The following is a 21,728-nucleotide window of genomic DNA, read 5'->3' on the forward strand; positions in this document are numbered from 1 at the left end:
TCCTACCCGGCAGGCACTGTAGGAAAGGGCTCGGGAGACAAAAGCGTGTTAGAAAAGCTCTTAGCGGGAAGAGTAGTTCCCAAACTCTTCGGGCCAAATGCTTCTGTTAACGCACAGATCTACTAACGGGTTTCCATGCGCTTGCAATAAAAATATAATGGCGTAGCGCACTGCCAGAACTTGCTGTGGAGGCCAAAGTGTACAACTTTAAAAAAAAAAAAAAAAAAACAGACAAGAAGTAAAGCACCCGGATGCCTAGATGAATCGGGTGCAGCTGTTCCTCATGTTCACACCACCAAACATTTAATCAGTGTGAAAATCTTGCTATTGCTCATCTACAGGTCTCAGTTGAGGAACCACCAGCCCATAGCAATGTAGTGCCAAAGGCCGAAGCGGGAAGAGCAGCAGAGAATAACTGTAGGGCTTCAGCACAAGGTATAAATGTCACTCCTTATTGTAGTTAAGCTTCTGTCACTGCATCACGACATGCTGCTTGCCAGTATACAGTGTCTTGGAAGTCGCAGATTTTGCAGTTACTTGGTGAAACTCGCTCACATAACCAATTGCTAAATTTGTCCTGGATGAGTACAAATCTGTATTAGTAAATTGTATCCATTATGGGTAACAGTAGAAGAGGAGATCTGTTGTCATCCTACTTCATCAGTAGTGCCACCATGGAAACCAGTATTTAAATCGCCACTAGCTTTCTCACTTCAGGAATCATAATTTTCTGAGCAAAAATGTAAATACTTCTGGAATTCTGAGTCTATAACTGCTAAATTTCCGTGTGAACAATTTCCCCATGCATTGAGGTTTATTTGTTTTGGTATGTTTATTATGTTTGGGGGAGGTGGGGGTGGAGAAGTTGTAGTTTTGAGTTAAAATGATCCTGCTGCACACTTTATTGGAAATGTTTTACTCTGAAGATACTGATATTTTATTTTCCACCACCACCCAGATTGGAAGTTTCAGCTGCCTAGGCATAGTAAATTGCTCTTAAAGAACCACGTAAAACACAGAAGGGTTTTTGTTACTTGTTTTCCATGCACTCTGAGTTTGAGATAATCGCTACAAATAGACTTTGAGAATAGCCTTTGCTTACGTTTACACCACAGCACAAATGCCCACAGGAGTTCCTTCTGCTAATAAATTGTCACAACAGCTATGAGAGTTTTTGGAAGCAGATTTAAAGATAGCTGATAATCTATGCCTATAAAATGAGCCTCAGTGCACCAGTGGTTTTCCTTCCCACTGAACAAGGAAACTTGAAATATCAGTGTGGGATGTGTAATCCTGGGCTACAGTTACTTCACATACAAAAATGCAAAGTATCTACAGTTCTCACATACTTTTTACGTTACCTGTTACATTTCCTGGAACTGATTCTGGATTTCCATTTGCTAAGTCTTTTTGGCAAGCCAATAACTGCCTCTTTTATCCTGCCACCCAATAATAATATTTCTCATTTTTTAAATTCCGTTAAGTAAAATACTCTAAAGATAGAAGTCTCTCGAGAACCTTTTCCATTCTCTCTGCAGGGGCTACTGCTGTAAGACCAGAGACAGCAAGTGCATTCCCAGTGTGTGCATTTGGTCACTAATTGAACACACAGTTCTGCAGACGCTTACAAGATTCCCCACTGGTTTTTAATGCCAAGGTGATATTTTTGGGGTGACAGCTGTGGTCTTTCACAAGCCAGCTGTTTAGCAACTGACCTGGTTCAAAAACTTGTCTAATTCATCTCTTATACTGTAGAGGGGGAAGAGGACGAAGAATGCAAAATGTAATGATCTGGATCTTTCCTTTTAGTGCTCTGGTTTCTGTTCAAAACATTGCAAATAAGATTGTGGGAAGGCAAAGAAAAAATACTACCTTAACAAAAATATTTGCCTCTCATGACAGTACCCTGTGTTACACATTCTTGACCCTACATGAACTCTTCGATTTTACTCATTTCCCTTTTTTTTTTTTTTTCTTTTTATGCTGTTGCCTTATTCCTTTATTTAGCCTTTTAGTATCACCTTCACATCAGTAATGTCCCAACGCAAGTATTCTTCAATAAAGCTTTTCTTAAAACTCACTTCAAGAAATTAATCCTCAACTTCTCTCCCTGGAAATTCCCTTGTGTGTGTTTTGGCTCTTGAGGGCAGAAAAGGCAAGTTGCTCTGTGTGTGGAACTACAAATACACAGCTCAGGAACAATGCAAAATTATAAATATAGTTTATGTAATGATCTGGATCTTTCCTTTTAGTGCTCTGGTTTCTGTTCAAAACATTGCAAATAAGATTGTGGGAAGGCAAAGAAAAAATACTACCTTAACAAAAATATTTGCCTCTCATGACAGTACCCTGTGTTACACATTCTTGACCCTACATGAACTCTTCGATTTTACTCATTTCCCTTTTTTTTTTTTTTTACTTTGTATGCTGTTGCCTTATTCCTTTATTTAGCCTTTTAGTATCACCTTCACATCAGTAATGTCCCAACGCAAGTATTCTTCAATAAAGCTTTTCTTAAAACTCACTTCAAGAAATTAATCCTCAACTTCTCTCCCTGGAAATTCCCTTGTGTGTGTTTTGGCTCTTGAGGGCAGAAAAGGCAAGTTGCTCTGTGTGTGGAACTACAAATACACAGCTCAGGAACAATGCAAAATTATAAATATAGTTTCAGATTCACAAAGTTCAAGGGCAGTAGTGACTCACTCCCTATTCTGAGAACTTTTGCTGCATATTTCAGACCATCACTCCTTGCTCCTACTATGACTAAGCCTAAGAAGTTTCACCCAGTGATCCTCTCCCCTCCTCCCACAGGCACAGGGTATACTAGAGAGTCTTAATTTAAAGACGAAATTTTTTTTTTACTTTTAAAATAAGCCATAAGAAATGTAGTAAAGATAACACCAGAAATACATCCATTCGCTTGTGAAATGCATTAAACCTGTTAAACTGACTCTGATTTTTGTTTTGATCCAGGTGTTAGTCTGGGCTTTCCCATGCCTCAGTGAAACCCCCTTTAGACTTCCCTCTCGAACAGAGTGATATTACTCGTCTCTTTGGAAATAGAAGACAGGCCATCTGCTCTGCCATTCTGTGTTTCACACAGTATCCCAAGAGAAACAGAAAATTACAAAAATGGTTTCCAACGTAGTGCAAAGAAATTTGAAATTAAAATTCCCTATAGCCTTTATTTTGAGTTGGTTACACAACCAGCAGTAACCATAAGCCAATGATTCTCTTTTTAATTTCCACAACTATACATGTATTTTTGTAAGATAAAAATTAAGAGGTAGGATTTAAGACGACATGGTTCTTCAGTAAAGAAAGAAAAAAAAGTGGATCTTTTAAATAGGCATTATTTTTTAAGTATTTCCCTTAAGCTGTATCGTAGCAAAATATTCCTAGCGTAACCCTCTAAAAATAATCCATATTTCAGAGGGTTTTCTCTCTAAAAGGGGCATAGCAGCATTAATCTTCTAAGAGAAAGGGCTCTGAAAAGCAGGTGGAAGGAGGTCTTCCCAGTTCAAGCGCATACACTGATAACAGCTTTCAGGAAGGTTAAATCCTCCCATCAGATCAGCAGGGCAGATCTCAGATAAGCAGCAGAAATTAAGGATTATCTTGACTACGACATGAACTGTTTACTTTGCTATTTTAAATGGTTATGTTGGCTCCATTTCATGTGTTGCTGGGTAATGCTTTCCAAAAGAGAACTGAGGACCAGACACCGCAATTGTTTGTATTCCTACCGATTCTAGCAGCAGTTCCTAAAAATAGTTTTTTCTTTTGTGAGGCTAACTTGCTGCACATTTGGGTAACATTTTGGTATCGATTCAGATGAAAGGTGCTCAGTCACAAGAAACATTCCCCGTTGCACTGTACAGAGGATACGAAACAGCTTCCTCTGAGCATAGAAGCATAAGCAGTAAATAAAGTTACTATTTAATCTAAGAAAGTAAAGGTTTAGGCATAATAGCTCAGAAATCCAATGAGGAGGAAAATATTCAGAGGAATAATTTACCTGGAAGGTAATAGTTGAGGGAGTGACCTCAAGTAACAAGCAATAGAAAAAAAAATCAAAATCATCTTCCCTGTGTAGTGCATCAATGAGACCATAGCTCATTTCTCACCACTCTCATTCCAGGCAAATATGGGCAGTGAGGAATTAATTTAAAGGAAAGCAATAAAAACATTTGCAGGATTTGCTGAGACTGACATGAAGAGAGACTACAAGGGCCTGGGACGTTCCTAGCATGATTAACAGACAATATATGATGTTTTCTAGTGTATATGACAGAGCAAGCAAATAACAGAAGTGGGTTTATTGAGGATGATCTGCAAAGACTGGTGCAACTCTTTCCTATTACTCTATTTGTTAACCTGTTTCCTTTCATCTTCACCAGTGAGACAGCACCATCGTTCCTCACGCACATTATTAGTTATAGCACTTTTCAGGTGCAAAATTCTTTACACATCACAACATTCACCTTCAGAAGCCAACAGCTTACCTACCAGAGAAGTATTCTCTGCTGCGTCCAGCACACTGCATATTATTTGCACTGTAATATACCTAAATCATAGCGTTACAAACCCCATGCATCCCACCCACAATCATATTTAATGCTTAATTCTGATGACATCGGCCAAACTCCAGTCCAGGTCTTGATACTGCAGCAGGCCGGGGAGTGGGAGCAAACTTGGATCATCTGTTCATGTTCCCGGTCCTCAAATATTAGCCTTGGTAACCTTGTGCTAGCAAAGAGAAACGAGTGACAACATCATCTGGCTGCTCCATCGTATCCCCGATGTCTGCGCCGAGTGTGCATGAGAGCGCCTGGGAGCTCAGGGGAGTCCGTGAACTAGCTGCTTTTGAGCATGGACACGTAAAATTGCTGCCTGCGTTTAAATGAAGGTCAGAGCACTCGGGCTGACGACAAGCTGGCTCGTCATGTACAAAGCTAGGCAGTGCTGGGCGATCGCTGGCTGACCGGTAACATCTGCTTGTGCCACCCCAGCCCTGGAGTGATGGAGATGACAGTGCGCTGCAGGCACACCTCATCCCACGCTGGTTGGTTTCAGCTCTGAATTCCAGCACCTTACAAAAAGGCACTTGGAGAGATGCAGTCTTTCAGGCAAAGACACACAAGTGAATCCCATTTAATGATCCCATGGGGGAAAAACCCTCACACACATCTGGTTTTGCCCTTTCACAAATTGAGGCTGAAATTACTTGTGGCCACATAGAAGCTTAAGCTTACAAGGACACCCGGGCTTAGGAGCAGGGCTACCCACCCTGAAGGAAAACAGAACAAAACAAGGTCAAATCAAGCAAGCAAAACAAGCAGTCAGACTGTAATGGAAACTGTCTCATCATAAGTGGTAATCCAAATAGTTTAAAAGTCTCCGACCTCCAGAAGGTTCCTCTGGAGTACATAGAAACCACTCTGATTGAGTGCAGGGAATAATGCTAGCACCAGCAAAACCCCACTACCTCTGAAATGGCAAACCAATGAGCAAAACCACACGTTTCTTTCTGCCTGGATATTTTTGGCACCTTCTCATTTCTGTTGCTGCACTGAGAGAAGAGGAATGGTTACTTCAGGTGATTTAGGGCTCAGCCTTCCTTTGCAACCACCATGAGCTGCAAGTCTCCTTGCAAGTTGCAAGACTAAGTCTCTGTTGACTTAAAAACAAATAGCCCCATAAAGACTAATGGGAAAACATCTGATGTTTTTTAATTCTTGAAGGATGTAACCTTGAAAGATTCCCCCCCATCTAATTCTCTCTTTATAAACACCTAACGTTCTTAGGGAGGTGAAAGGAAGGAGGCAAGGGAGTATAACAAAGCAGATACTCTTGGTACCAGTGGGCAAGCCTATGTGTTGCTGGTGACTGTAGACACGCTACCAGCAGTGCTTTCAGTAGCACAGAATGTACCATCACACTCCAAGGGCATTTAATAGTTAGACAAGGACTTTTGAACAGTTCCACAACAGTAGGCCAGTGGGGACTGAAGACTTGTGAAACTGGATTCAAAGAATAAAAAAAAAGTAGAGCAATCAAGGTTGTAAATTAGCCTGGATTAAGCATGTATTTTTGCTAATAACTAGTTTAGTGCTTAAATATGTGTATGTTCATCCTAACTTCCAAGACGACAAACATTCAAAATTCTTGTAAGGTATTTTTGGTGCATTTGAAACATTTGTGAAAGCACAAGATTTGTGTTTCTTTAGAGTTAACTGCTGTCACAGAACATCTTCACATCATTTTTAACTGCTCCATAATACTCCATCTTTTCAGACAGGGCTTGAAGCAACACTCACTGAAGTCAGGAGTTGATGGAAAAATGCACAAGAAAAGAAACTTTACTTTTTAAATAGTATTTTTAGCCCTTAGCATAGTTTCCATAGCAGTATTAGACCCAATTACATGGGCTTTTGCCTCAACTGACTGGGTTGTGCTGTTGAAATTCGGAACGTTTCTAACAGTACGTGATCTCTGGTGGCAAAGTCACTCATTCCCACGCACATGGGGCTTGTCGCCCCCTCATAGCTCTTCTGAGACAACTGTTGAATTGGGTCACACTGTACACTGCGTGAGTGAAACAACCTGGGTTAAAAATTGATGAGTGATAATTCTCCTCTTTGAGAAAGAGGAGTTTCACATAATAAATCCGTGAAACATGTCCTGAGGAGCTTTGAATTAGATGTGCCATAGGGTGGCGCAAAGGAAAAGCAGTAGCCATGAAATTTTGATAATTTTGTTTCTCTGTGTATACTTGGTCTTGTGCCACAGGAAAGGGATGTTGTCAGACAACAGACTTCACAGCCTTCCCGTCACTGGCAATTTTTAAACGATGACCAAGTGCTTGGATATTTTGAATATTTAGATAAAGTTTCATTTGGTAGCTCGATCAATGAGCAGAGCTTCAGGCAATTAGATATCCTTATAATAAAGCATGAAGCCAAACCAGTTGTCTGTCTGGATAATATGGTTATATTGATTTTAGGAGGAAATATAAGCAGTTCTGGAATTACTAGAACATCCCTTATTCTGTCACATACGTGCACACAAAATAACCTTGTAATACCCTACAGTAATCACCCAAGACGTCATGGGCCTAATTTGAGAACAAATTTAATAGAGCCTACCACTAGCCCATTTGATACGATTTTTTTTTTTTTCTTCAGGCTCTTTGCTATATATGCTGCATTAGACTAAACTCTCATTAGACACTTGAGGATCGGCTCTGCTAAAACAAAGCCTGAGCAACGAGACCAGAACCAAGCTGTGTTAGGGAGGATATTTTGGACTAAAAGGACTTTAAGAGAACAAATGAAAAGTAAACTATGTCAAATATTTTGGGCCAGAAGGCATGCAGAACAGACACATGTAATTATTCACGTATCTATGGTTAAGAAAACATCACCCAGACACCTTTCTATTTCCTCCCCAGCTTTGACTTACTGCATCATGTCTGCGGCAGAATTACAAACTCTCAGGATAGGGCACGTGTCTTCCTATTAGTCATGTTTAATCAAGAAGTTAATTATTTGGTTTATTTCTTGTGTATTCTGATGCAGTTCTTTTATTCACCTTGTACATTTCTGCAAGTTTTTCCTCAGGTCTATCTTCTAAGTTGTACTTCTTTGTCTTTTGATTGATATACTTTAATAAAGAAAGCAAGATCTAAAATAATAGTTTAAATAGTGACTCATTTTGTTCTGCTTTACCTATTAGTTACATTGTTTGATATGTCAACATATTTTATTAATATTAAAGGTGAAATTCAGTGTTGAAAAAGCACAAGCAGTAGAATGTATTGCCTCTTCACACAGCACTATGATCGAAGGGAAAGGTAATAACTGCTCAGTGTGGCTTACTTAATCTACCTTGGTGTAAAGCCAAATAAATTCTACCCTTTGAAATAAAAAGTAATTCTTAAACTACCAGTAGTTGTTAATGATTACTAGAACTGGAAATAATCAATCAAAATCCACATGCTAGTGAGTAATAATCTTCTACAAACATATTGAACATAGAGATTAAACCCTTTATTTTAACAGCTAACAGGGAAAAGGTTAATTTATAGCTCAATACTAATTTGCATAGTGAGAACCATTAACTTATGAAGTTAATGAACTGATACATCCACCAGCTCAGTCCAATGACCCTGTACTTAGGGAAAAGCTGAGGGATGTGTGCGGTGGAACGCTGCTGATCGTTTCCCAAGGATTTGGCCCAATTCTGGATGCCCAATGCACCGCAGCCGAATGGCATTCCGCCCTGCTCAGGATTATCATCAGCTTAAGTAATGGTTTGGAAAAACCACGAGGAACGGTGCTCTTCCCACATAGTAGTTCTAAAAAAACATTGCTAGCACTTTTTTGCATCCCTGAATAGATTGCACACAATTGGCTCCAACGCTGTCTCTGAAACATTACGGGGAGGAGAAAAAGAATGAGCACCTTTAATAGCGCTACAGCTGTGCTTTCTCGCCTGCTTATTTCTGTCTCCTGTACACTTGTAATGTTTAGGCAACATTTATTGCATGTTGGGACTTACTTACATCTTAAAAATCAGAAGAGCGTTGCACGCAGGAGATGAAGGGTAGAAGCAGTGTAGTCACCATATGGCTGTCACCCAGACGGACAGTCGTGAGCCTGTTGAGTACTGCTGAAACTCAACGTTGGGAATTTTGTGGTCCAAAAAGAGCAGCAGCAGAGCAGACTGGCTTCAGCTTGCCTGTAGCAGGACAAAGCTAGTTTCTCTGTACCTCTGTTACCTACTGGTCTTCTCAGTTCAAGGGCATGGGTAATAGGCAGCTGTGCCACAAAAGTTACAGGTGTAACCTTTGAATGCATATTTCAGAGTTCATGTATAAAGTCAGCCTCCTGCTTATTCCAGCTGGAACTTGAATGGCTTAACCTTCAACTCTCAGAGGCTTTCAGATTGGAGCTGCAAATGGATGGAGAAGATTATTTCCAAATGGTCTGGCAGCCTGTTACACATTATGTCAAAGCAGAGTGGGCAGAGGGATGGCAGGGCACTCTGTCTCAAGCAGAAAGGGATGTGCTAGGAAACAGTCAGTTCACTGGGTCACGGCTTGCATGTGTGCAAAGGTCTGGGCCAGTTTGTTACAAGGCCATGTGATGCCCAAAGAGAGAGGTCGTTTCTATAAATGTCTTCCCCAAAGGTGTCAAGAAACTGTAGGAGATGCTTGTGACAAGAGGAGAAAAGTGATGAGGAACGATGTTACTGGTAACCATGAGGTATGTAGTACTTTTAACTAAGCTAATTAGCTTTGGTTTTATGCAAAAAAAAAAAAAAAACCCAAACCAAAACTATGTTCCGTAAGTGATCCTATAGAGATGAACTATGCCATATTCTACTAAAAAAATCCAGAACTCTAAGTGCAAGCTTACAGAGAAGAGCAACCATTTAAAGAGGTACTTTTTACTACACAAATAATGTTTACTCTCACTGTTGTGAACCTTTTCAGTTTTTACTCATATTAGTGAAGCAGATTGAACGTACCTTTGCATAGGAAAGGTTTCTTTCCATAGCTTTTTATGCATCCTCAGTAGAATTGGCTACAACACAGTACATTTTAGTGGTACTGCCAATCTGTTCGGCTTTTGTACGACATGAGGCAGCGCACAGGAGCACTGCTCCTGGCACAGACACAGCCATCGGTGCTCTGCATGCTGCCCTGAACATTAGGGAAGACGGGCTTTTGGAGCTGGGGCTGGTGTCGTGAGCAAGTAGGAGCAGAAATTGTTTAGCAAATAGCCAAACACAGAGGCAAGCTTATAATTTTTATAATTGCCTTTTAGAGCTAAACCTCACTTAAAGCAACTGTTCTGAGAACAGAAACAAAACAAAACAAAAAAAGAAAAGCTTTTAAAAGCCTTTTCTGCCGTGAGGAAGTTAATTTTTCATGAAACCTGGAGGAACAGATGTTACTGCGTTCCCAGGCAAGTAAAATCTGGAAGGAAATGAACACCATTATCCAGGAAATGGAAATGATTGGAAGCAGCTGTAAGCTGGAGCCTGCTGGCTCTCCCTGGCAAGTTCTGTGGCTGTTGCTCGTCCCTGCAAAGCGGGGCTTCAGTGTCCCTTTAATTCATTTTACACTGCCGGGGACACCTCCATGAAGGCTGGCTGCCATGGGCCCACTAGCATACTTGACGATCAGTTTAGGGAAAGTGCAGATGCTGTCCTAAGCCCGTGTGGAAGCCATGATAGAGTGCAAACCCCGTATTACACAACAGGGTCCCTTCTCTGACTCAGTGGAAAGGATTTTCTGGATGCCCACGGCAGTGTTTGGTCGGACACAGGGAGGATACGCAAGCGAGCGGGAGCGCGGCTCAGTCAGATACACCACAGATGTGACCTATCCAAGCACTTGAAATAAGAGTTACTGGCACGTTTCCATGCTTCTGGGCAGCCTTCCTGCATACAGGACCAACACGCTTATTGTGAACCCATGCAGCTATTTGGCTCTAAACCCTAAGGATTAAAACAGACCCACGCGAGGCTTCCCCTCCGTGTTCTCAGGTATGCACAGCCAGGATACATATACCTGTGCCTGGCTCCTCCTCACCACAAAAACATCCTTCCTAGATGCTGCCAGAAAAAGAGCGATCGCTCTCACCTCGCAGCCGTCTTGCACCCTGGCCGATGGCCGTCAGCACTTCCACAAGGAGCTGAAAATAAACAAAGCGTGGGCTTTCGGCAATTCGATAGTGTCGCAATCGTACAAAGCAAGCTTTCCCTGCTCCAATAAAGGTGCATGATAAAAGAGACTATAATACTATAGCCATAGCACCACAAATGCAATGTCTTGCGTCTGGAAAGCGTTTGCAATAATATGGATGGTGTTACTAACCACTTGCATTTTTGGATATGCTAAATGATCTCAAGAGCTCTGACACAGGGTAAGTGGAAGAGATCCTTTTTTGTTCATCTCGTGGTGAAATCCCCCCCCCCCCCCAACCCCCCCCCCCATGTTTATTACACTAGTCAAGCCCTGCTGAGAGGACTACCAGCGGTCAAGTGCTTCATCAGCTGCTTCAGGACATGCAGGCGACATCAGCCATGGCATTGAAGAGACTGCATGACAATAACAAAGAAAGCACAAGTTATCTTGAGCGAGCTCACCCGTGCTCTCCAGCTGGCTCTGAGCCCCAGCTCAGAAGGTCACATAGCTGACATATCATCCTGTGAGTCATCCCCGATACTGCGTGTGTCAGGCATAACTCATGTAGTTTGGCAGCATCAAGGGAGGTTCCCTCTCCTTTCTTGCTGCCTACAGTCAATGTTGCCCTACAGAACACACAAGACGGTTAAGCCACCGGAAGACATATGTATGGCAACTTGACCATCTCGTTAGTCGTCATCACCTCCTATGGCAACACCAGACAAGATTCATAGCACAAATGTTACTTGCAAAGCTGTCTAGATGGAGAAGTATGTATCAACACAGCCAAAATACACCTACCTACACCAAAAATAAAGGTTTACAGCCCAGGTCAACTAATTGACCTATGCTCTCTGAAGTCCCTGCTTAAATACCAGAATGTGTGCAGATCTTAGCCAGACTTAAACAACAGACATATTAACAAAACACTAAGATAGATACCTGGTCTACACAGCACTGTGGAGTCAGGCCCATCAGGTAATACAGATTTCATTCGCAGTCTGCACTGTTACACCCTCTGAATCTACTCCCTAACCAGACAGTCGAAGCACTGGCAATGTGGCTGGCACCCTGACAGCACTAGGATATTGCTGAGTGTCACTCCATCAAATAGGTGCTCAGTCAAAGCCACCATTCTCCCGCAAAACCACCATTTCTGCTCAGGCTGGCAGGTAAAGCCACAGCCTGCAGCAGCTCGTTGGAGTCAGCTGGGAAAGCAGGCACTGAAGACAGGCATAAAAGTGTCAGGGTACATTAATCAGAGAGAAAGGCAGGCAGAAAGCTCAGCTGCAGTAGATCTGGCAGGAGATGGAGCAGAGGGGTTCATGATCAAGGGAAGAAAAAAACAACAAAAAAGAAACCATGCAACTACATGTGAAAGTTATAGTCCTCAGACTAAAGTCAGGCCTGAGCCCGCTGAATTTTGGCTAAACTTAAACATGAAGAAATCCACATACACCAGAGGGAAGATGCGCTGTTTCAGGAACAAAGATGCGGAACCGACAGATGAAAGAAGCAAGGTGAGACAGGAGTCCCCCCGGCTTGTCAGGCGTGTCTCTGTCCCTTCCAGACAGGCACTGCCAGTTAACCTGGAGGAACAAATGCCACATCTGGAAGGAAAATTGCCTTGCTGGAGTGTGCAACAGCACCCAGCATGCAATTTGTCAATGTAATGACAATGAAAGGATTATGCTAATGGGCAGGTAGCTATAATGAGAATACAGTGACACAGATCATGCACAGTACATCTTTCCAGATGCAAAAAGGAATTGCCACTGTGGCTGAGCAGTTTGTTGACCATACAGACAGATGTTTAAGATGGATGCTCAAAACCAATTTTTTTTCATGAAGAACAGAGCAAGCAATAGTCTTAACGTTTTCTCTGTCAGGGTAAGGTGTTTTCCACAGCATTAGGTTCTGATGACCACCAGCTCAAGAACAGCTGGGATTTTTCTTCTCCAGTGAAAGAAAATATATCATACATTTTAACTTGTAGCTAAAAGCTGTCATCCCATAACTCTGGATAAAGTGCTACAAAATGCCAAGGCTGTTTCATACCATTGCAGAGGTTGCACATGCTTATGAAGGCTGTGCTAAGCCAAGAGAGATGCTAAGCCATGAGGCCACTGGACATAGTGCTCAGTACGTGCCACACCAACTCTGGTGGGTTTTGAGGCCTGTTGCAGGAGTGGTGCTACAAGCAGGACCTCAGCGGCTGCTTTTGACCATCCTCGCTATCAGGTTAGTGCTGCAGCCAGTGCAGTGGATGCCCTGGGCCTAATGCAAGCTAGCTACTAAGTGCTTTCCAAGCGTTTAGAGACCACCACGCCGAGGAGCTCACAGCCTGAGGCATTTAGTATCTCTGGGGGATGCCAGAGGCACATCAGCTGTTGCTTTCCAACAGCAATGGAGGTAGCAGATCCCAGCCCACACAGCCATGACACTCAAGAGGACAGCACAAGCGGCTGCCACCATCACCCTGGCAGACACTGCTGTTTGAAAGAGCACGAGTTGAGTGGAAAATCAGCCCAGACGAGCCTGTGAGTCAAAGGCAAGTCATACTGTATGCCTGGAACAAGACATCTGTATGACTATGTCCACTCCAAAAAGCTACCTTATGCATTTAGGGATAGACATCAGGTGAAGAAGAGTGGTTAGGAAAAGCACACACAAAATCACAGGTTAGAAAAAAGATGCTCAAGAATACTTTTCTAGACGCTGCAATACTTCCAAGAGGCAAAGCTGAGGGTTTTAACCAAGGCCCATACAAAAGAGGTTATACCCTGTTTCCTGAACTATGTGCTAAAGTTACCCATTAGCAGTTCACATTCAGACACAGGGATGTTTGTTTGGGGCAGGAATGTATTTTTGTTTTTATTTTCTCAGAAGCATGTAGCTTACATCTGAGGAAGATCAATTATTAACTCCAGCCTGAGAGGGAAGCATACAGGTTTAACTTTCCTGAGGAACACGTACCTCATCATATTTCTAGATCTGACAGGTTCTGGTGTGGTTTACTCCCACCCAGGAGGGTAAATACCGGCACGCAGTGAAGCGGTCCCACTGGGAGAAAGGACACCGCACTAAGTACCGATGCGGATAAGATAGGGATTGATTTAATTTAAATTTGAATTTTTACAGTGTTAATAGAAACAATGTTGTGAAAAAGGAGTTATTATTTCTAATTTTTCCTAGGGCTTAGGTTTTGCTAAAACCTATTAAGAGTTTTTAGCAAGGTGTAATGTTCCTGCACCTGTGCTCAGCGGGTGATGTTTCAGACCTCTACAGAGCCACTTACATATGTACTTATTTAACATGGGGAAACATCCTTGGGCTTCTGAAGACTGCTCTTGAAGTGTAACTTTAAGCTCATTCATCAGACCTAATTGAGCTCTTGGATATCAGATGTTTCTGCACAAATACAGTTTTTCCATACACAGCAGTATACATGTATTTTTACCATTTTATACTGTCGATCCTTTAGTGAGGGGAGCTGTAGCTTTCATTTAATAATGCCAGCTTTTTATCGTTACCACCTAAAAGTTATCCCAGCTTTATGGCTATGTGACACAGCAACATCACCCATACTTAGTAACAGCAGCAGCAGCAGGTGGTACGTGAGTGCTCTCACAAGCATGTTTCACATTACACGACCACTTGCCCTCAAGGTGTATTCTGGAGCTGAACCAGCTCCCTCAAAAGTCATAACCAGGTTTGGAGCATCTCTGACGATCTGCACTAAACACCTTCCTCAGAGGTGCCTCTTCCCTTCAGGGAGGATCTGTTTAACTCCAAAGCAGAAGGGCTGATCGAGTGTTTGAAGCGTTCAGGGTAACTGCTGAATTCCCAAAGCACTGGGAGGTCTCTGCCCTGTGCTGTGGTCTTCAAAGTTGGGCTCAACACCAGGTAAGATCAGGTGAAGCTCTTCTGTTGGGTGACAGTCCACGCACAGCAAGCTGGCAGTGGTTTCTCAGCTTTGGGCCTTCTTTTCTAAAACAAGCAAGGGAACTTCCCCACATCTGCTTATTTGCAAATTCAGTTTCTGTCTGACAGTACGTTTTACTAGCCTGCAGTCGCAGCACTGGAGGAAGCATGAGCAGAGCCGGGGGCTGGAGTATGGCCACGATACTCTGCTTTGGAAGACTGCCTTCTGTACAAAGACATCCTTATACTCTCCCACCAAGGCTGCATTTCATCCCGCCCCGTCCCAGCGAGCCCTCTGCAACCACTGCCTCGCAGCCGAGATGCCAAAACCCAGGGTAGTCACGTGGCTGCATGGCAGACAAGCAGATCTATTTAGATTGATTATGCTTCAAATAAAACTGGTGCTGTTGATGTCTATTTACATTAGGCTTTCAGGAACGTTTCATAACCACTTACCCTTTTAATTAAAAAAATGTATTACCTTTGTTGCTGAGCCAGCAGTCTTTGCAAAGCATCTCTGCTGTCTCTCTAGCACCACATCAACTCGGGAAGGGACCTGTGGCACACGAAGAGGACCTATCAGCCCAACCTCCCCTCTGGAAACCTGTGGACTGCTCAGGCATGCATGCAGACTGATGAGGCTCTTATGGACGGCAGCATGAATGATCTGTCCCAGGAGTCAAAGAGGACAGCTCAGACTGGGGGACGGGGTGACAACCAGGAGCTACAGCCAAGAACGTTTCCTAAACCAGGAAAAGGAGCTCTCTCCATCCAGCTGAAAGTGCCTGGTAATCCAGAAGATGTTTATAACTTCCAGCTGAGGAGAAGTCAGCTGAAGTACCAGTCTGCAATAGAGACTCTGCACTAGCTGTTACCAAGGAGGCTCCTGTTCAGGCAAACTTGTAGATGTTTCTTTGGCGTGACTGCACACACTGCTCTTCAGAAGGAAGCTGGTGGCCTCCTTCGCACTGAAGTTTTGCAAAGTTATTTAAAGGAGCGTTGTTTTTCTGGCCATCCCTGCAACCTCCTTTCTGACACATCACCACATTGCTTTATGAGTTGCTCTGCCGAGGAGAGGCTCGCTAGAGAACTGCACTTTCTGGCAGTTCCCTTATAAGGCAAAGCTCCAGGCTCAGCTGGGCTTAGCTATTCCCTTAGTCTTTAGTCTTCATTGCAAAAACAGACCTGCACTCTGGTATCCATTGTACCAGTATCAAACTGGAAAGAAGAAAAACAGAATTCCTCTTTTCCTTTGTTAAATGCCAGCCGACTTCACCATTTAAAAAAAAAAAAACCAAACCAAAAAAAACCCCCACCCCCCAAAAAACAAACAGTGCAGAGAAATTGTAATGCTTGTACAATTAGCTTTGCACACCAACAATAGCTTGCAAACTCTTCAGCACTTGTCTCTTTATCACATGTTCATATAGTGCTTAACTTGACAGTTAAGCGCCTCATCCCTGATCCCTGGGCATTACAGTCAAGTGAGCATTACAGAAAACAGGGAAAGCCCCATCAAACAATGCCCCGCCATGACTTGAGTTACCAGGGGACTGGGCTGGGCCCTTACTCATCCCTCCCAGGAGCGCTCTCACAAAGGGTAGCAGAGAATCAGTAATAAACACATGCACCAGCCCAACTAACTCCCTTTCAAGCCTTTAGCCAAAAACAACTATTGTCTCAAATCCAGGGACTGCGAAGTGATTTGAAAATGACAAGCACTTCAGTTACAGCAGTAGCAATACTAGGAAGCAAAAGGAGGGACAGAAGAATGTTCAGACAGTGGGTGCATATATATTTATACTACGCTCAAGTTGGAAGCCAGGTTTAAGCCCAACCATGTTCGTCTTGAACTGATAAGGCTCAGCCCAGATTTCTCGATTCCTAAATTTTCAAAGGAGTTGCAGAGAGGTAAGTTTGTACTTAGTTCTGCACGTGACTGTGATGCACCGGGTAAAGTTATTCTGTGTCAACCATCCTATCCCATAAAGTCTTAACAATTAACACGTCACTGCTGTGTAAATTGGATTAAACATTTGCCTAAAAAATGTGCTTTTCTTAAAGAAAACCTATTGCCCAGATCCAGTTTCGGGCACAGATTCAATAAAATATTGAAGCAAGGTGACAGAGAAGATTATAATCTGCAGCAGACAGGGCAGCTGAGGACAGCAAGCCGGTGGCCAAGAGTATCTTTAGCCTTCAGCCTTCTCTGCCTAAGCAACAGCAATTGCTTTGGAATAGCAAACTAACAGAATTTATAATTTATTTGTAAATGATTAGCAACATCCCCATTGATTTTTCTACAGGCCTGCCATTGGTCTGCTTAAAGGTTGACAACTAGAGCTACAAATGCAAGTCACCCTGCTCTGCGAGGCAATTGAAAGGAGTCATTGTGTGCTCCTTAGCGTGGAGATGACTCACTTCCAAAGCTGAAATGCCATTAGTTATGTAGTGGTTTCTCAAACCCCAAGAGCATCCAGCTGGAATAATGTCATGGGAAAAAAAAGTCATGTTAGATGAAGGGACAAGCAGAAATTTGTCACCTTGCAGCTACTGCCCGCTTTATTTGTTACCTGCCTGGTAGAACATCACCTTACTAAGTGTCGTTTCCTTTATGAAGGGACACTGATGAGCACTTTGCAAAAACGGCATGTAAGAGACCCTCCCTCCAGAGTCCTGTGGTCCTTTTTCCTCCCCAGCGAGACAGCTGTGCAGCAAGGAGGCCGCACCGCCCGTGCTCGGTTGGAAGAGGAGGGCTGCCTCCATGCGCTCTGGTGGCAGCAGCACGTGAGCCCTGCTGAATGAATGCCTAGACATACGCAGAGCGATAGGGGATTTACCACTCCACCCAAAATTAATCTTATAATAATCAAAGGTATTTGTACATCAGCATGCGCTTTGCTGTAAATGACAACCAGGGCTACTGTGTTACAGGAGGCTTGTCTATCAGGCAGGGAGCATAGTATCTCCCATTGCTTTCATGGGTTATCTTACAAATACTATTGCAGCAATCGGAACAAAGGCCAGGAGATCATAAAAGCTACTGGAGGACAACAAAAATATTTTTGACTGGTAGGTTTGTAGCGTGAGGAGAAGAGTTGTGGAGCACTTTTTTTTTCTTTACTTCCTTGAGTAGTACCACATGCATACCACAATGACGGCTTAATTCAAAATAACATTTTTTGTGTGTGTGAGAGAAGGAGGAGGAGAACTGAGAAAGGAACGTGCTGTAAAAACAATGCAAACTGCATATGCAGAAATGAGGGATATTTTTGTTTCTTCTACAAAGTCATTAAGGGAAACAAAATAAAACCTGTTGTAACTAAATTCAACTTGTTCTGAGCCAACCTCCCTATTTCCTCCTGCGCCTGCCATATGCAAGTTACTTCTTCATTTAGCAGCACAAGGCATAGCCCTTCCCTTCTGTAACAGCAAAATCAGCCCAGGCTTGTCACCACATTTCACGAAGTTTGAGAACTGGCACTTTATTAGGCATGGCCACTGACAGGGATCTTTCGTCATGAAAAACAAACAAACAAATGAAAAAAAAAACCTCAACCATAAAAAAATGTATCAGCCCCAGCATTTTGCTCATGCCAGTGGCATTAACTATGCAAGCAATAACATTACTGCCCAAACATCCCAACTATATTAGGCACTTCCTTGCTGCCCTTCCCCTGAACGGCTGTTTACTTTGCAAGTGCTGCAGGGCAAAGATCTGTCTTCCAAGGCTTTGAAGTGCTTAGCACATTGTTGGCATCATATGAAAGTATCGTAAAATATACACAAGCATATATCTGCACAGATTATTATTATTAAGGCTGTTGCTATACTCGTTGGTTATTTTACCAGGCAGTGGCTATCTCACTCTGATTTATTATAAGCTCATTATAGGTTTATACAAATGCAAAGGTAATCTAGCAAATGCAAGCGATTAATAATTTCCCCGGCAAATACAATCCGCGAGAAGTAGAATAGAAAGTGCGTCATTTTACAGGACTGGTCTAGGAGAGCAATTAGAGCTGATGAGAAAAGCTGTCCAGAAGCACAACCTACAGGTGTAAGCTGATACTGCACTTCAGGCTGCAGGGCTCAAACTGAGCCTATGCTGATGGAAAACCAGTTCGTTCATGACGATAAAGCCCTCCTTACAAGGTAAAAATGGGTTATGGATGTGAAAGGGATACAAACTTCATGGTTCCCGGGGCGCAGCATCCAAATGCACCCTTGCAAGCGGGAAGGCCTGCCACTTACCCTTTCTGGGGAAGGGGCTGAAAGAGGATTTCCGAACCAGTTATGAACACAAGCACGGGGTACTGGGAAAAAGGGTGAATGAAGGTTGAATCGTCATATTAACGATGATGATTTTCCTTGAAGTTATCCTTTCCTTGAAGTGAATTAGGCACCGTAATTTGTAATATCACCTCCTTCTCCAACAAGTCAGGAAGGCTTGGAGTCCACACAAGCATTATTTACACCGGATACAGAGAGGATAAATGGCAAAAGGGAATGTGGCTTACCTCCAGGTGAGGCTCCTGGTCTTCAGAGATCTTCCTGAGTAGCTCTGCACACAGCCTGCTCACCCTGCCGGCTACCCCTTCCGTCTCCATCCCCTTTCCCACAGTGATTTCACAGGGAGAAGTCCAAACTCCATATTCCTGCATCCCCAGGACATCACTTTTATTACCAGGCAACACCGAGAACACCCCAATGGCTTCCTCAGTCCTACCAGCATACCCAGGGCCAGCGAGATCAGGCATAACCCCAGCAAGCTGCTACAGCCAGGGGACCCGGGGGTTGTAGGGCACCCACCTATCACGGGCAGGGCTATGCTGGTACCAGATTGCAATGGTTATCCAAATCATGGGTGAGGGAAGAAGAGGAGAGACCCCAGCGGGTGCTAATGCTCAGACTGCTGTGCTCCCAGCTGTGTTCCCTGGGGGTCATACACCAGAAACAAGGGGTCCTTTCAATTCCCCCCTCTCTGGGCAGCTATCTCTCCATCAGTCTTATGGCTCTCAAATATATGAAAATTGCAGTATGTGTCTCAAAAAATGCAGGCATTCAGCCACTCCAGAGCTAAGGAACAAGGGTGTCTCTGGTCTGACATCTCTAAAAAAGCCTGATTTTCAGTTGCATAGCAATTTTTCAAAATTGGCTCCACTTGAGAGGTTTCAAATGGAATGGCCAATGATCGCCTACGACTCTTCAAAATATCAGCCTTAATATTTGCCCTGTGAAGGTCAGGTACAATTTGAAGACACTTACTGCTCCCAGGTAACTTAGTCATGCTGTTAACAGCAGTAGGTCTGCATGTGGAAATCGGCTGGAATAACTATTTCTGAATCACTGCAGACATTTTATTTGGGGATAAAGGGAGTATTATTTCCTTGATTTTTTTTTTCTTTATTCTGTTTTTTTGGGTGGAAAGCCATATGGAGGCAATCATCACACGGGCATCTGGGAGAGATACCAGAGCAGAATCAAAGAACAGTTTTTTCCTCTGTTGCTAATGCGTTAATTTCCTTCATGTGGAAAAACTCCGACAACAGCCGAGCTCACAGTGTTGCTTACCTCTCTTAGGGCATGGAGAAGTGTCACATACAACCTACTTTAGATCTTAGCCATTTCAGCTACACACATTATAAAGTCGTTCTGGTAGGCATACAGATCTGGTAGAGTTTTCCAAGAGCATTGGGATCTGCTGCAGGAGTCCTCCCGGTCAGGCAACCTCCTGCAGATCCCTCCTTAGCAGCTCATGCATCACTGCTCATGTTTTCAGAAATGAAAACCAAGAGAGAGATAGCATGGGAAAAAAGTTAATGTAGATTGTAAAAAGGCAGGAAAGCTGCCTTTTCATAAAGTGTATGTATGTATTTCCTTTGCACTCTCCCTACAAACCAGCAGGGTGTGCCTGTGGACCAGCTTTCTTACACATACACAACTCATTTTTTGCCTTAAATGATGCAAACTTTCTTCTTTATGCATCATAGCTTTCTTCAGTCAAAAAAAGGAGGCTATGTACCCAATCAAACTACAAAAAAGGATCATCTTTGCTGACACTACACCACCTTTCTGTAGTTTCTCACTAAGAGTACGACTAAACTTCAGCAATACGTAAAATGAGCAGTAAGCTGAGAAATGGAAATCACCTCTGGTTTTCTAATAAACATAAAATACTCTCAAACTCTTCTTTACACTGCTTGCTCTTAGGCAGATCAGCTTGGCAGCCTTCCCACCAGGACCTCTAAAACTAGATTTCCTGGGAAGGCAAATGAGGGCACCTCAGCTCCTTCTTCCACCCCGGTCCCTCCAGACCTTGCTTAGCACCACTAAATTTAGTGAGTTCTCTGGCTTGCAGGGTTGAGAAGGGGCCGTGTCTCTGTGAAGTGCCCCATCAGCAGCATAGCCAAAGCTGCCTCCAAGAACTGGATGCAAATGCTGAATTGCAGCAAATAATTGAAAGCTAAATCTACGCAGAATAATACTTCTATGCTATCAGGCAATTTAGTTTACTGCTGAGTGAGATGCACAAGGAATTGAGCTGTGCAAAAAGACATGAGAAATAGCATTTTAAGCCATTTAAAAGCACTTTGTGCTGCTAAAAGGAACGCCTGATTTTTCCCTGCTGCTGCACGTTGCAATATTGTGCACATCACTCTGTGAATTCACCTCCGCTGACCCAAAAGAGCTACAGCTGGCATTCGATCTATTTTTGACACTAATGCAAAAAAGCTGCCCTGGATCACCAGCGAGTACCATCTGCTCTTTGCAACTGAAATGCCACCAATTCACAAACTGGGGCCAGGAGTTTCAAAAATAGCTAAAGTGAGACGCCTCGATCCATATTTAGGCACCTGCCTGACTTTGAGGGAGAGCTGAGCGTGCTGCAGCTCCCATTAACCTGAACCCGAATTCAGTGCCCCTCTGCCACTGCAGCCTTGGCAGTGTTGTCTGGGTTTCTCCAGCCTGGGGACTAGCAAAAAAGGACTGGTTTGTACTAAGTGCCGATTTAGCAGTCTCCCAGATGAGTGAAATTCTCCAAAGCATCCAGACAACCAAAGTTGGAAGTGACCAGGTTGCTACTGACTTTCCATTTCTTAAG

At 43.2% G+C, this 21,728-nt stretch overlaps 1 protein-coding gene across 1 annotated transcript in view; it reads right to left on the reverse strand.

Moving 5' to 3' along the window:
- GLS (glutaminase) overlaps positions 1-19,383 on the reverse strand; it is an 87,701-nt gene extending 68,318 nt beyond the window's left edge. The window contains exons 1-2 of the mRNA XM_009334212.1: positions 19,144-19,383; positions 18,878-18,939 (exon numbers count right to left, since the gene is read on the reverse strand). Coding sequence (XP_009332487.1) covers positions 18,878-18,939; positions 19,144-19,383 — 302 coding nt within the window. The remainder of the gene's footprint in view (positions 1-18,877; positions 18,940-19,143) is intronic.
- Between the last annotated feature and the right edge of the window lie 2,345 nt (positions 19,384-21,728).

Source organism: Pygoscelis adeliae, unplaced genomic scaffold (genome assembly GCF_000699105.1).
Source record: "Pygoscelis adeliae isolate BGI_AS28 unplaced genomic scaffold, ASM69910v1 Scaffold251, whole genome shotgun sequence".
NCBI classification, from domain to species: domain Eukaryota; kingdom Metazoa; phylum Chordata; class Aves; order Sphenisciformes; family Spheniscidae; genus Pygoscelis; species Pygoscelis adeliae.